This window comes from Protomyctophum bolini, assembly GCF_963924005.1.
Source record: "Protomyctophum bolini genome assembly, chromosome: 3".
In the NCBI taxonomy this organism is placed as follows: Eukaryota; Metazoa; Chordata; class Actinopteri; order Myctophiformes; family Myctophidae; genus Protomyctophum; species Protomyctophum bolini.
Genome location: NC_137864.1, coordinates 9,698,529 through 9,713,515, shown reverse-complemented (window position 1 = coordinate 9,713,515; position 14,987 = coordinate 9,698,529). Strand labels below are relative to the sequence as shown.

Genomic DNA, 14,987 nt, shown 5'->3' with positions numbered 1-14,987 from the left:
TTTCTGGTGTTGTCCGTCCATGTGACACCTAGTGCCATTCGTAGCATTGTTGTGTAGACTCCACCCAGGGACCTTTCCTCTTGTGCTGTGAATTACGGTATGTGATCTTAACCCATTTTGGGCGGGAACCCCTTTTGGTGTTTTAAACATGTTATAATTTAGTGAGTGGCAACCATAGACGTATAGTGGCATTTCATTAAATGAATGGCAAGATGGGCGCCGTGTGAATATGGTCTATGCATACATACAGTACTACAAATATGTAATGTATTTATTTTTCCATCTCTCCAGTCACATGGTGGAGGACATGCTCAGTGCTGATGATGTGAGCTGCAGCAGCTCCCAGGTCAGCGCCAAGTCCGAGAAGAACATGGCTGACTTTGACGGCGAGGAGTCGGGCTGTGAGGAGGAACTGGTCCAGATCAACTCCCATGCTGAGCTCAGCTCCCATCTACAGCAGCACCTCCCCAACCTAGCTTCCATCTACCATGAACACCTGGTGCAAGGTTTGCAATGAAACACTTGCTGCTCAATATACTACTGTCTGTATCCCAATGTTAATTTTGTCGACTACCTTTTATCGCTGACAAAAACCACATAAAAACTAACTAACTATATATTGACAATTTCGTCTAAAATGTGAGGAAGGGGGGACTAGTGGGGAAGAGATCCAGTAGAACTAGAACTTTTATGCTTGGCTGCTCGTGAATGTCAAGCTCTGAAAATGGCAATCTACAAGCGTCTGTGACGTGTTGTGAGCATCTAGATTGGCTAGTTTGGGTAGTCGGTGTACAAATCAGGCATTGCAACAACATTCAAAGCCTGCCAAAATAAATGTTAGTCGACAGTATCCGAACACACTTGTGGATAATTTCTCGTAGCTTTGTTTTTTTCTCACTAAGCTAACAGTTGAACATTTTATTTTGGTATCCAGGAAACTGGCAACTGGGTCAGGTTGCAAATGTTTTCATTGATTACAACGACTATACTATAATGTGGACCTGTTCACAACTCTGACCTTCTCCAAAGACCACATGCAGAGATGGACTTTGAAGTTGATCTCACAAGGAGGCAACGTTCTGCTCCATCAGAGAGATAACAGTCTCTCTCTCTCTCTGACCGCCACCTCTCCTGTAGGACCTGCCGTCCATAAGCACCAGTATTCCAGCGGCCACGCTGTCACAGACATCAACCTGGATAATGTCTGTAAGAAGGGCAACACTCTGCTGTGGGACCTTGTACAAGATGAGGATGCGGTACAAATCCCTTTATTTTCTATATCATAGTTTCATGCATAGCTGAGTGTTTCCCCTGGCTATAGTCACAGGGTTCTGCCAGGGCGACCACAGCTAATCAGTTCATACCACTAATGAATAGGGAGTGGGAAATTCATTGTACCTCGTATTTTGGGTGATCCAGAAATTAATTCTGTTGCCTTTACTGTAAGTGGAGGCGCAATTTCATGCTTCATCATAAGACCATTTCACTCAAAAATGACATATTTTTCATCTGTAAATATTTTTTTGTTGAGCAGCAAAAATGGATAATGGTGCCATATAAATCCCTGAAACATAAAGCTTTTAGTCCTTGTTATGAAGTTATGGTGGAAGGTTTCACTGTCTAACTTTGACTTTGTGTCCTCAGATCCACCTGTCAGAGGGTTTGATAAATGAAGCGGAGAAGCTGCTGTGTTCCCTGGTCTGCTGGTTCACTGACAGACAGATCCGCATGCGCTTCATCGAGGGTTGCCTTGACAACCTGGCCCATCACCGGTGAGTCTGTCACCGGGGAACATAACATTGTCGATGTCTGACCGAAACCTTGTATGTCCAAAATTGTAACTTTTCGGGAAATAAAAATAGCAATAATCTGTCTTCCAATGGATCCAATGTTGTTATTTAGTCACAAGCTCTTGTTAATGCTTTTCATTGGTTATATATATTTATAGAGACCACAGACAGACTTTGAACCTGTCTTCCAAATTTTGGGCATGTCCTTAACAACATGTGTTGTGAGCTTGGGAATTGGCTATTTTTACTACTTTTGTCATAAATCAAATGATAAAATATGTTCTGACAAAACATTACAAAATTAACTATTGAGATGAAATGGGGAGATGCAAGGTTTCATGCCTGACAGTGATTATATGGATGTTCTGACAGATGTTGAAAGATTTGACAAATGCAAAACATATCTAATATTTATTACTAGACTGGTTCTTGAGATATGCAGGGGAGAATTCAGTGGTTCCCAAACTTTACAGGTTGAGACGTTTAAGTGGGACCCAAACAAAAACATTGCAGATCTTTACAAGCACACGATGAGTTGCTTCGCACATACCGTGTTGCGCACTATTTTCACTAGTTTTTTTTTGTTTTGTTATGGAATTTCTTAGATGTGTTTGTTTGTTTTTTAACATTTATATATAGTTAATTAAAAATATATATATTAAAAGTAAACATTTGTTTTTGAAATATATTATATATATTTTAAATGTAGAAAAATAATTCGAGTTGTGAGTTGTGACCCATAAAAATTGTCCTACAAATGTGTCCGTTTGAGAAACAGTCATGTAGAATCTACATTACTGTCTCTCAAACCGTAGGTCGGGATTTATCTACATTGTAGGTTGTAGATTAGATAGAGTGTGATTCTACATTGTAGATAAATCACACTCTTTTAATCTCACATACTGTAAAAATGTTAAACAATTCACCTGTTTTATCTCTGTCAGGTCTGTGGTCGTTTCATTACGGCTTCTACCCAAGCTTTTTGGCACTTTTCAACAGTTTGGCTCCAGTTATGACACCCACTGGATCACCATGTAAGTGACAAATATGTGACACTGTTTGTACACGTTTCGTATCTCTGTTGTGCCAGTTTCGTACCTCTGTTCTTGATTTATGCATTATGCTCTGTTTTCCCTGTGTAATGTACAGTAATGTATTCTGTTTTTGTTTTCATGTGTTTTTTGTGAGCAATGCAGATGTAAATTAGCATATTTGCTCAATCTGGTGAATTTACATTACATTGATATGTATGCATTAATATGCAGTGTCCCATCTAAATAAACAAATTAAGCAAAGACAAATATGCTCTGTTGACACGCATGTATTCTTAGCTTTGTACAGAAAAGGAGTTCATCTTTGTTACCTAGATTTGGAAAAGGTTCTTAATGAAAGCCTTCAGATAAATAAATACATATACAATTATTAGTTTTTGTAATGTATAATATTTATATTCATTTATTCAATACAGCCAGTCCAAAGTGTTATGATGTGTGAAAGTTCTACAACTTATGAGAATAGGATTTCTTTGAAGCAATTAATGTAGGCTTTCTTTATTAACACTCTTATCGACCTAGACGGAGGTCTCCGCCATATTAAATAATTACGCCCATCGCCCAGGACGGAGATTAATCAAAAGATGGATTGATAGATGGATCATACGTCCGGTGGCGACACTAGCTTTGACTCCCATTGTAACAATGGAATGCGGAAGTGCTCATTCTATCTCAATGGGATAGTTCCAGCCATAGGAGCAATGTTTGGAACTATAGCCCATAGGCACCCGCTTTGCGGTGAGATCAAAGCGTGTCGCTACTCTACACTCTGCTCGGGGGGTCTTTTGGCTACATGCTATTATATCCTAGCACAACCTAGATGGCGTCGTGTCACCTTGAAATGGGCTCTGAAGCTGCAAATCACTGGGCGTACTGATTAATGGTTCCAAATGACGCTGGGCGATAAGAGTGTTTGTTACCTTATTGTATTTGTCCGGATTTTTCTTCTTTTTCCGTTTTTCCGCCAAAAATAGCAGTTCTGGCTGGACCATGCAGTTGGTTTTTGCGAAACTTGACAATATGGTAGAGGGCCATGCCAAACGGTGCCACTCAATTGAAAATACAAACTTTGAACGCGTATAGCTCATCAACCGTTTGACAGTCGGCAATGAAACTTCGATACGCACATTCTTCTGCCCATAATACTTACATACAGAGTCACATGCTTATGAAACTTTACAGTATGGTAGAGGGTCATGCCAAATCGCACTGAAACCAGTCTTACTCCAATTGGCCAAAGGGGGGTGCTATGGCTTTTTTTTTTTAATGAAACGGGTACTCATGCCTCGTTTTGCCAAAAGTCATGGCATTTGTTTCCACATGTTCCTTGACTCATGGGGAACACATCTGTCATTTTGACCATTAAGCTCCGCCCTCAGATGTTCCGCCATTTTGAGCAGTTTGAAAAATACTTATACCTGATTTTGGCACCACCTAGAACACGCCAAAAAAGTAAAATCTTCACCTGGTGTGACATGTCATGCACTGTCAGAATGATAAATGCTGATATATCATCTACATGGTATATAAACCTTTTTCTATGCTGGTTTGACACTCTTTGTAGATTTCTTGTTTCATAAACAACACTGTTGTCTTGGCCTGGTTACATGAAGGTTAAGTTTAAAGAAATGAATGAATGAAAACATAAATAAACGTAAACATTTCACTGTGATGTTTCCTCTGCCTCTTCCTCAGTCGATGTATGTATTTGACCGAACATTGTTTGTGTTTGGTGTTGTCTCAGGTGGGCTGAGAAGGAGCTTCACATGATGAAGTTGTTCTTTGAGAACTTGCTCCACTACATCCAGGAGGTCAGGGAGCAGAGGCATAAGTTTGCACTGTGAGTCAGCCCTTCTATACGGCAGATAAAAACACACTTTCAAAGGACTTGTTTTTTAAACGGTTCACATTGTTGGCTGACCAGATTTTTCAATGTTCGATTGAGACTGGAGTGTTGCATGTTTTCCCCCCTGTTTACCCTCAGCTTCCTGTCTTTTTACACGATTACATTTCTCTATAAATAAATAAATAATACATAAAACAGCATATCGGATAGTTTCTACCAATTTATTGTTTCAAAGAATTAGATGACAATCTAATCTAAGTCCCTGAATGAAAATCCCTGCTTAGGACATTTACATACAGTATGTGCCTCCTCTGTGAAACATTATGCAGCTGTGATAGTCGGTGGTGTGGGGAGTTATTTGTGTTGACTGCACACATCCATTTAATTTCACCAAATTATTGCTTTGCCCTTTTAAATCTCCCCTGTCTTATGAATGTGGTGTTGAATGCGCGCCTCTCCTGAATGGGGGGTGAAAAGCCTCTGACCCCGTTGGTATTTTCCTAACTCTACAGTACAGAGTAGTTACTTGTTGTCCTTCATTACAGGTACGGCCACAGCGCAGAGGTCCAAGTCCGTCTACAGTTCCTCACCTGTGTCTTCTCCACCTTGGGCTCCCCTGATCACTTCAGTAAGATTCACATCCTCCAATAAAATTTAAAAACCATAAAATGTCTGGTTAAGGATTTCTTTTTCAAAGAATAATGGTTGGCTTCCTCTGTGGTGTGTAGAGATTTTTGTCAAAGATTAACTTGGAGATTAATACATTATTTTGTAAAGAATACTTTGTTCATCTCCTGTTCAACGGTGGTCAGATAACGATGTTGAAAGAGAGAAAGCATCCTGAGAAACTTTAACCTAGAACAATGACTCAGGGACACTGCTCTTACTTAGTGAGCCAGGCCGGGGAACACTGGGAACCATTCAGTGTCACACAAAAGGATGATACTGTATTCAGCCGGTTTGATTCATTCTGGCCAAGTTGTAACACTAGGACTCATCATATTTCTCACCTGTCAAACTGCGTTTGAACCTACAGAAATCACAGTTAGCCAACCCTGATATCAATGGAGACCTTATGCCTAATGTAAAAAAATAACCTTTAAAAAAAACCGTGGCCGCCAGGATTTATTAATACGTTCGATACAATTCACGCCAGCATTTTCCCCCGTTCAACCCTTATTTTGAAGAGGCAAAAATCCGCGAACGGATGTTATGCTGTCTAACTAGTGTGTGTGTGTTGTCGCATATCACTTCTGGTCTCCTGCTGGATGATCAGAAAGGACTACCACGGCGATCACAGCCGCGGCCGTGGAATAAAGCTTGTTTTGACCAGAAATGCGTGTTAAAGATGTTCGGCAATGACGCTAAGTGTATTTAATAATTGCTGAAATGACATAATTGTGGAAATGACATTCATTGGTTAACCACATAACATCTACATAGGACAAATAGAGAAAATAGCAGATCTAGAAGTTCACAACAGGTCGCATTGAAAAATTTAAATATTTCAAAGAACATTTTTTTTCAAATGTGCCCACAATAAGGACTGCATGGTTAGTGTGGTTAATGAATGGTCGTCTGGAAAGGAGCCAGCTTAGTTAGTTCAGGTATCTGGTTAGGATGCCTCTTGGGCGTCTCCCTAGGGAGGTCCTTGAAGCACGTCCCACTGGGAGGAGACCCCGGGGCAGACCAAGGCACAGTTGGAGGAAACGCATCGATTCACTGGCCTTGGAACGTCTCGGGATCCCCCAGGAGGAAGTCACTAATGCTCTGGAGAGGGAAGTCTGGAACACTCTGGTGGAGCTATTGCCCCCGCGACCCGACTACGTATAAGCGGTTGAAGATGGATGAATGGCCATTATCCAGTATAATTGTATTAGATCAGTTGATCAGTTAACATAATTAGATAATGAATAAATCAAGAGCACAACTCTGTGTGATTCCAAAACCGAGTGGAAAGTAAAAGCCAGCTAAAGTGTATGTACGCCTCCTGCTGTGTGCTCCCTGTTTGACGTGTCCTGTGCTGCTGTTCTCTCAGGGCTGAGTCTGGAGCAGGTGGACATCTTGTGGCACTGTCTGGTGGAGGACGCTGAATGTTATGACGATGCCCTCCACTGGTTCCTCAATCAGGTCCGCAGTAAGGACCAGCACGCTATGGGCATGGAGACATACAAGCACCTCTTTCTGGAAAAGGTCAGCACATGGACAGACACACACACTGAAAACCTTGAAGCCCTAGACATTTCTGATGGGTGGGGGAACAATTACTTGTTCACCCCTCTCCAACATACAGCTGAGCATTGACAAATCCATAATGTATGCTATGAATCATAAGTTATATAGAACCGAATAATCTCAGGAAAAGTGGAATTTCATTATCACATTGTGTGCCTCGAAACCCTGCAGGCACTTTGTGTGGGAGAGAGACAGAAAAACAGACCAATCATATCCTCACCAATGTTCCAGTTCCACACAAAGCACTGTGATACTGACACTGTGTGTGTGTGTGTGTGTGTGTGTGTGTGTGTGTGTGTGTGTGTGTGTGTGTGTGTGTGTCTCCTCAGATGCCACAGTTGAAGCCAGAAACCATCAGCATGACGGGTCTCAACCTCTTCCAGCATCTGTGTAACCTGGCCCGCCTGGCAACCAGCACCCTCGACAGTGCCTCCAACTGTGAGGTAACTATCACCGGTTACTCATAGTCAAACAGTAACACGCAACTTTCTTGTCTGCAGTATAGGACACAAGTGGTAATGATGGTAGTAATAATACAATTACCAGTCATTTTGCTGTCTTGTGTAATGAATAGGGAGTGGGAAATTCATTGTACCTCGTATTTTGGGTGATCCAGAAATTAATTCTGTTGCCCTTACTGTAAGTGGAGGCGCAATTTCATGCTTCATCATAGGACCATTTCACTCAAAAATGACATATTTTTCATCTGTAAATATTTGATTTACAGATGAAAACCTCTGATTTATACTTTACGTGTTGCAAGCCTGTGTTACACACCAAAGATAGCCGATCTAGCACAACCAAGTATCAATCGCGCTTCTGTCATATCGTGCTTAGTTACTATACTGTACACAGCACTGCTGGCTAGTGCGTGGTTATCCCTGTGAGTTCTTCCATCTAAGCACCCTGGTTGTCTGTCTGTCTGTCCCCAGCTGTGCGGGATGGACCAATTATGGGGTATCGCCCTGAGGGCCCAGTCAGCTGACATCAGCCGCGCGGCCATCCAGTACATCAACTCCTACTACATTAATGGTCAGTACGCTCGGGCCGTATTACAGATTGAGAACATGCTTGCTGTGAATCAATTTCTGTGAAAGCACAAACATGGGAACACTTTCTGTACATGCAATTTTATATTCTTAAACCAAGAGTTGCTCGCAATTACAACCAATCTCACCTTTATCTGTTCTGACACAGTTTTACCACTAGTAAATCAAATATGACATACACCATCTGGTGGGTGCTTTAATATCCCTAGCTCCCCTAGGAACATGTTAGTAAGCAGTAAGGGCTGCACAATTATGACTAAAATGTTAATCCCAATTACTTTGATGAATATGGTAATCACTATTGTAATCATTATCAATCATAATAATTGATGGTTGCCGGTGGAAAGATTATTGTATTGCTTTATCTGGGCCAAATAGTATTTAATGGCTGCTGTGAGCCTAATGGATGGAGAGAGATGGGATGTGCTTAAAGTGAGTGTTAGCCTCTGTGTAATGCTAAGAAGACTAGGGCAACAGCTGACCAAATAAGATGTTTGAATCAATTGTAAAGTTTCACAATTACATAATGTGAATGTGAAATCATTTATACCTTAGAAATTGTGCAGTGCTGGGAAGCAGCAGCGCCCTTGGCTTGAATTACTGTAAATCTCTCAAAATAGATAGAATAATATATACATTTTACACACGGACAACAACGGGCAAGTGCATGCCCTTTGTTGTCTGTGTGTACGATGTATATACATGTACGTGACATGTCACTTTTCAATTTTGCCCTTTAACTGGGCTCTATGGCTAGCCTTAGTCTAACAGTTAAACACACAGTACTATTGAAGGGTGAAGCCTACGATCATAGAACTGTACTGTCGCGGGTATAACAGTGGTTGTATTTGGGCTTGTTTGTTTGTGTGTGCCTTGACAGAGCGGGGGCGGTAGAGTATCTGCTATCTGCCTACCGGTTGTGGTGGGCCCCGTCTGGGCCAAATGTCATGTCATGTCATTTTTGACCCAGCCCTGAACTAGAGTTAAACTATATATCGCAACTGCTGCTCCATAGCTGGCAAGACTGGTCTGGAGAAGGAACAGGAGTTCATCAGGAAGTGTATGGAGAGTCTCTTGATGGCCTCAGCCAACCTGGAGAAAGACTCTCACACCAGCCTCATCAGCATCGAGAGGGGACTGCTCATGCTCAAAACTCACCTGGAGGCCTTCCGACGCAGGTATACACACACACTCGCACACAGACCAAAGCTGCGTATGTATGTCACTGCACAAAACTACGATACTAAAAGACATAAAAGATCCAGGGTGTGCTAAAGTATTTCCTCTCATCCTGTTCTCCCACTCTCCTGTGCCAGGTTCGCGTACCACCTGAGGCAGTGGCAGATCGAGGGCACGGGCATCAGCAGCCACCTGAAGGCTCTGAGTGACAAGCAGTCCCTGCCCCTCAGGATCGTCTGCCAGCCCGCAGGTCTTCCCGATAAGGTACAGTCGTGATGGGCATGTGGGCTCTCTTGATTATGTCACAGAATCAAATTCCAGTCCAGAGCTATTAAAATGATCAAAATAATGTACAGTATATCAGACTTTGGTCATTACTAAATTCCATATATCCAAAGTGCAGCATCGTGCAGACTGCACTGTTCTGTGACCATCATCATCTGTGCAAAACGAAAAGACCAATGCCATGTTCAAAACAGAAAGCTTGCTCAAGTATTTATTGGCAGTTTTCCCACGTCATTAAAATGACGTGGAAGCCAGTTTCTGATTCTGCTGTTGTCATGAATAAAGAATGAGCACGATCATGGCAAATTCCTGACACTGCAGCACAGCCACCATTACCAGCTAGATGAGTGGAGCTCATGGCTTCCTTCACTAGTGGGGATGGGCTAGCACAAGCAAAGTAGATATCTTATATAGATATAGTTTTGTATTAAATACATAGATTGAGTGCCTCAACAAATGTTTTGTTGTTATATGTATGTGTGTGTGTGTGTGTGTGTGTGTGTGTGTGTGTGTGTGTGCACTCTCAAAAGTAACAGGGGATGTGCCCTGTTATTATATGAGAAATAATATGATATCGCTGTGATTATAGATATATAATCTCATGTTTTTGAGAATATATAATTTCAAAAAATAAATCCTACACAATGACAATGTTTCCAGATGCCCAATTCATATTTGAGGAATCCGCTCTTTCATCTACCTTTTTCCCCCACTCACATACATTTCCATTGTTTTTAGATGACCATCGAGATGTACCCCAGCGACCAGGTGGCAGACCTCCGTGCCGAGGTCACCCACTGGTACGAGAACCTGCAGAAGGAGCAGATGAGCCAGCAGGCCCAGCTCCAGGAGTTCGGACAGAGCAGCCGGCAGCCTGCAGACTTCCCAGGTCACCTGCTTAGACCTTGTTCACCCAAAGACAAAAGCCATGAAAATAGATTTTTTTGTTTTTTGCACTGACTGTTGTACCAGTGTGTTGATAACCTGATTGATTGATGTGGTGATGTCTTTTCAGCTGGTGGTTTAATGGGACCAGTCAGAATGATCTCCTCTGGCCATGAGCTGACGACAGACTATGACGAGAAGACCCTGCATGAGCTGGGTTTCAAAGACATGCAGGTGACTGCAGGGTAGCATGGTTTCATATCTGCCCACTCTTGTGGGCAAATGGATATTCTCTTCAATTATCCTCAGCCCAACTGAACTCCTTTCTGTCTCCTCCTGGCTCTTCCCCAGATGGTGTTTGTGTCTCTGGGTGCCCCTCGGAGGGAACGGAAGGGGGAAGGCGTGCAGCTGCCAGCCTCGTGCCTTCCTCCGCCCCAGAAAGAGCACATCCCCATGCTCCTGCTACTCCAGGAACCACACCTCACCACCCTCTTCGACCTGCTGGAAATGCTGGCCTGCTTCAAACCCCCCAACCCCAACGCAGAGAGAGCCCTAGAGAGCACTGAGGTGGGTGTACAGTGTGTGTGTGGGGAGGGGGGTAGAAATGGTGAACGAGGCCATCAAGGTTTCTTGTACGCCTCATCTGCTTGATGATGACCACAAGAAAAGCACTCAACACAATTACACATGCCGGCTCCATATAATTTCTCTCCAATTCGTCCATCGTTCTCACATCAGTCTCTGTATATCACGCTGCTGTCAGACTTGTTCTCTCATGCAGTTAAATTAGTTTTCCACACGCAAGGATACAGCTTTACCAAATTGCCAGATTATTTAATGGTGTGTGTGTGTGTGCACATGTCTTGTCCACGCAGAGTGCACGGTGCGAGGAGCTGCACCTTCATGCAGAGAACCTGTCTCGTCGGGTGTGGGAGCTGCTCATGATCCTGCCCACCTGTCCCAACATGCTGCAGGCCTTCCAGAACATCTCCGATGACATGGTCAGTCACCTGTCCTCTGCAACCATCAATTGACCGGTGTAGCTTCAATGAGACGACTGTTATTTTGACCCATTAAGATTCTACAAAATGTCTTTTAAATTCTGGCAGGTTTCTGAAAAACGTAACATTGGTGCTCAAACATTTTCATGTCAAGGACCCCCAGAATGATCTGTATGTTGCTGCAGACCCCCATCTGAAAACATTTTGTTCCAGGGAACCCCCAGAAGCAAATAATTGTGTTAAAACGTTCACTGTGAAGATTTGCTCACATATTCACCAATTATTACTTTTTTTACTGAAGCCTCAAAATGTATGTTTCACCCACATAGTAGAGTGTATAATTAAGTATTGTTTTGCTACTGTTGTTTATCTCTACCTCTGTGTCCCGAGACTTCTGACCACAAAAAGCATCATCAATCAAGATATTGCACCATCAAGAACGTTATTTATTAAAGTCCAGTCGTGGCTCTATCTCTCTGCGCATGACGGACAACTAGATGACCTGTTATTCATCTGCTGTGTTTAGAGCGGTGAGGGTCTGTGTTGGAAAGACCTGCTGAGGATAAAGAGTCCTCACAAGCTGCTGTATGCCCTGGAGATCATAGAGGCACTGGGGAAACCCAACCGCCGTATCCACCGAGAGTCCACGGTGAGTGAGACCACTCGTACCATCCATTAGGATCCTTCTTCTCACATAGTTATTATAGCTGGTTGTTAATGTTTGTTTTGTCGACGGGGCATAGTACCTCTACACACATACTAATAAACATGAACATTTACTCTGTGGTTACCAAACTTTATAGCTCAAGACCCAAGAGAAATTAGACGTTACCCGGGACCCAGACTAGTGAAAATAGCAGAAATTACGTCATAGGCCAGCCTTTCTATGTACTTTTAATGTTTGTTTAGAGCCTAATTATAAATTTCCCGTCCCAGCTTAAGTCTATGGACTTTTGAAGGTTTGTTTAGGGTAAATTAGGATGTAATTTAATTTATTAAGACTATAGACTTTATATTTGTTTAGTTTAGGTATTCAACTAGATTGCGGCCCCCCACACACAATCATTCTCACAATCATTCTACAGCTGTGGCCACAGCTGTAGAATGATTGTATGTTAGTTATGTAGGCTATTATAATATATATTTGTGCACAGTATGAGCACAGGGTGATATATGTCTATACAAGTATATGCTATACCTTAGAATAGACCTATTTGACAGAACGAGCGTCAACGAGCACTAGCTGAAAATACAAACATGCACACACACACACACACACACACTCCACAGGAGTCTGTCTAATTTCTCTCCAAAAGCCCTTAAATATAATTTAGGAGTACTGTCATTATGATAATCTAGCACTTTATATATTGCATACAATTACATCATACCTGTAACTTTCTCTCTTAAAATAATAATTGGCCCGCGTGCTGCCAGTTGAATAGCCCTGGTTTAGAGTAAATGATGATGATTTGCCAACCAAATCTATGGACTTTAATGTTTGTTTAGGGTAAGATGGTGGTAAGATGTCATCTTGCTATCTCAATATACATCTTGTAATAAATGTTTCATTTTTCACATGCATGAGAACATCAACATCTCTCTACACGAGTGTGATTTAGTTTTTATATATTTAAGAAAATTATTAGATTTTATTCATGAACCACGCGACCCACATAATTCGGCCCGCGACCACAAATGGGTCCCTACCCACTGTGTACTGTGTGTACAGTACAAACGGTGAAGTATGAATTGTTTCTCTGTCCAGGGGAGTTACAGTGACCTATACCCAGACTCTGATGACTCCAGTGAGGACCAGATCGAGAACAGCAAGAATACATGGAGCTGCAAGGTATAACCGACAACAAACTCATAAATAAAATGTATTAATCCTTAAGCACATTCACTTTCAAGGACTTTGGTCGGCGTCAAAAAATATATCACCATTTTTAACCCAGACAGTATGTTAGCTATTCAATGTTTGGATAATATCGCTGTGAATAATGTCAAACAGAACAAACGTGTCATCGATTCGATCACAGCATCCATGAACTGCTGAATGTTCCATCCAGCTACTACCTTTCCCTTTCCCCAGTGTGCCCTAGTGTGTAGCCCTTGTGAAAGTCACCCACTTCTCCCCATTTTGTCCAGTTTGTGTCGTCTGGAGGGCTGCAGTTACTGTTGGAGATCTTCAACTCGGGCATCCTGGAACCAAAGGACCAGGAGTCCTGGACAGTGGTGAGGGATTGTGTTAACGACTTTAAACATGGCGTCATAGTTTTGGTCATGCCATTATATTGTTTCAAACCCTTTTTCAAAAATAGCCCAATTTTACTCACTTTGTTCTGGCGCTCTTAATTTAGAAACGTTATGTTATCACGTTTGTTTAGAAACGGCATCACGTTGCCAGTCCAACTAAGGGTATTTGTATCATAGACAGGTTTCCTACTTCCATATGTCATAAGGAATGAATTATCGATGTGCAAGTACATCTTAGTAGATGGTTATTATTATATATTTTTTTAGATTCCATTCCATTATATTCCATTACAAACTATACTTGTGTATATAATATAACTCAAATGGCAGAAAATGCTCTAACAAGAGTACATTTTATATTCAAGCCGTGCTGTCTCCGGTGGAAATTAATTTCTTAGTCTGAGGCTACCTTGAGGGCGGGCCAAAGAGTACCAAAACCCCATTCTCAGTTTCCAAGCAACACTTTATTTTATTCGCACGCAAGAGCGTGAGCTGTGATTGACACGCAGACAAATCCTGTGCTAAGACGGTGTGGTGTGGCTGTATGGCAGGGAAATCTAAATGGTAGTGAGTTGAACCTGCCAAGCCTACTGTAACTGTGAATGAATCATATTTGTGGCGATGTCTCCCCTCAGTGGCTGCTGGACTGTCTGGCGTGTCTGCTGAAGCTCATCTGTCAGTTTGCGGTGGACCCGGCGGACCTGGACCTGGCCTACCACGACGTCTTCTCCTGGTCCGGCCTGACCGACAGCCAGCGCAAGCGAGCCTGGCCCAGCAAGTCCCGCAAGGCTGCGGGGGAACACGGCAAGGGCCTCCACATCCCCCGTCTCACCGAGGTAAGGGGGATGTAATGGGAGTCATTTTGGTGCCGAACAGGAGGAGGGAGGCGTCATCTTTTTTCTTTTTTTCTTTGAGTGGTGCAACCACTCCAAGGAACAGCAATGTACGTGTTCACCTATGTGTCCGCCATAGACTGTAAAAAAATATGGACAAAGCGTTCCCCGGGTCTAACATGAACGTAAAATGAAGCCTGTCAGTCCTTGTATTGTAAATCGCCATCTTTCTAGATCCGTTTGGGCCCAGCTGGCCCATTGGCTGGCCCAGACAACGAGGCGGGACTTCCCCCCTTCTTCTTAGTTGGTTTTTATTTTGACTCGAGTGGGTGGGGAATCCCGATCATAGACTGTAACGGTAGCCACGCCGCTCAGAACATACGCGACTTTATGGTCATTCTTTTAATAAATGGGACCATCATTTTCCAAAAAGAATATTATGACATTAGAAATGAGACTTTAAACTAGTGACTGGAAGCAGAAAGTATTCAAGAAGAGTTTGTGTATAGGGTAAAAAAAAGAAACGGTCAACAAAGTATATTGGGTGGTTAATTATAAAAGAATTGGCAGAGC

General features: G+C 42.5%; 1 protein-coding gene across 2 annotated transcripts in view; it reads left to right on the top strand.

The window, feature by feature from the left end:
- The window catches only part of usp34 (ubiquitin specific peptidase 34), a 67,144-nt gene that overhangs the window by 26,380 nt on the left and 25,777 nt on the right, over positions 1-14,987 (top strand). For both annotated transcript variants that reach the window (XM_080760243.1, XM_080760242.1), the window contains exons 16-34: positions 292-506; positions 1,138-1,256; positions 1,645-1,772; positions 2,735-2,824; positions 4,587-4,682; positions 5,234-5,316; positions 6,727-6,881; positions 7,253-7,366; positions 7,856-7,955; positions 8,988-9,150; positions 9,289-9,415; positions 10,175-10,325; positions 10,452-10,555; positions 10,673-10,888; positions 11,197-11,322; positions 11,849-11,971; positions 13,091-13,174; positions 13,474-13,560; positions 14,217-14,417. In XM_080760243.1, the coding sequence (XP_080616369.1) occupies positions 292-506; positions 1,138-1,256; positions 1,645-1,772; positions 2,735-2,824; positions 4,587-4,682; positions 5,234-5,316; positions 6,727-6,881; positions 7,253-7,366; positions 7,856-7,955; positions 8,988-9,150; positions 9,289-9,415; positions 10,175-10,325; positions 10,452-10,555; positions 10,673-10,888; positions 11,197-11,322; positions 11,849-11,971; positions 13,091-13,174; positions 13,474-13,560; positions 14,217-14,417 (2,482 nt within the window). The remainder of the gene's footprint in view (positions 1-291; positions 507-1,137; positions 1,257-1,644; positions 1,773-2,734; positions 2,825-4,586; positions 4,683-5,233; positions 5,317-6,726; positions 6,882-7,252; positions 7,367-7,855; positions 7,956-8,987; positions 9,151-9,288; positions 9,416-10,174; positions 10,326-10,451; positions 10,556-10,672; positions 10,889-11,196; positions 11,323-11,848; positions 11,972-13,090; positions 13,175-13,473; positions 13,561-14,216; positions 14,418-14,987) is intronic.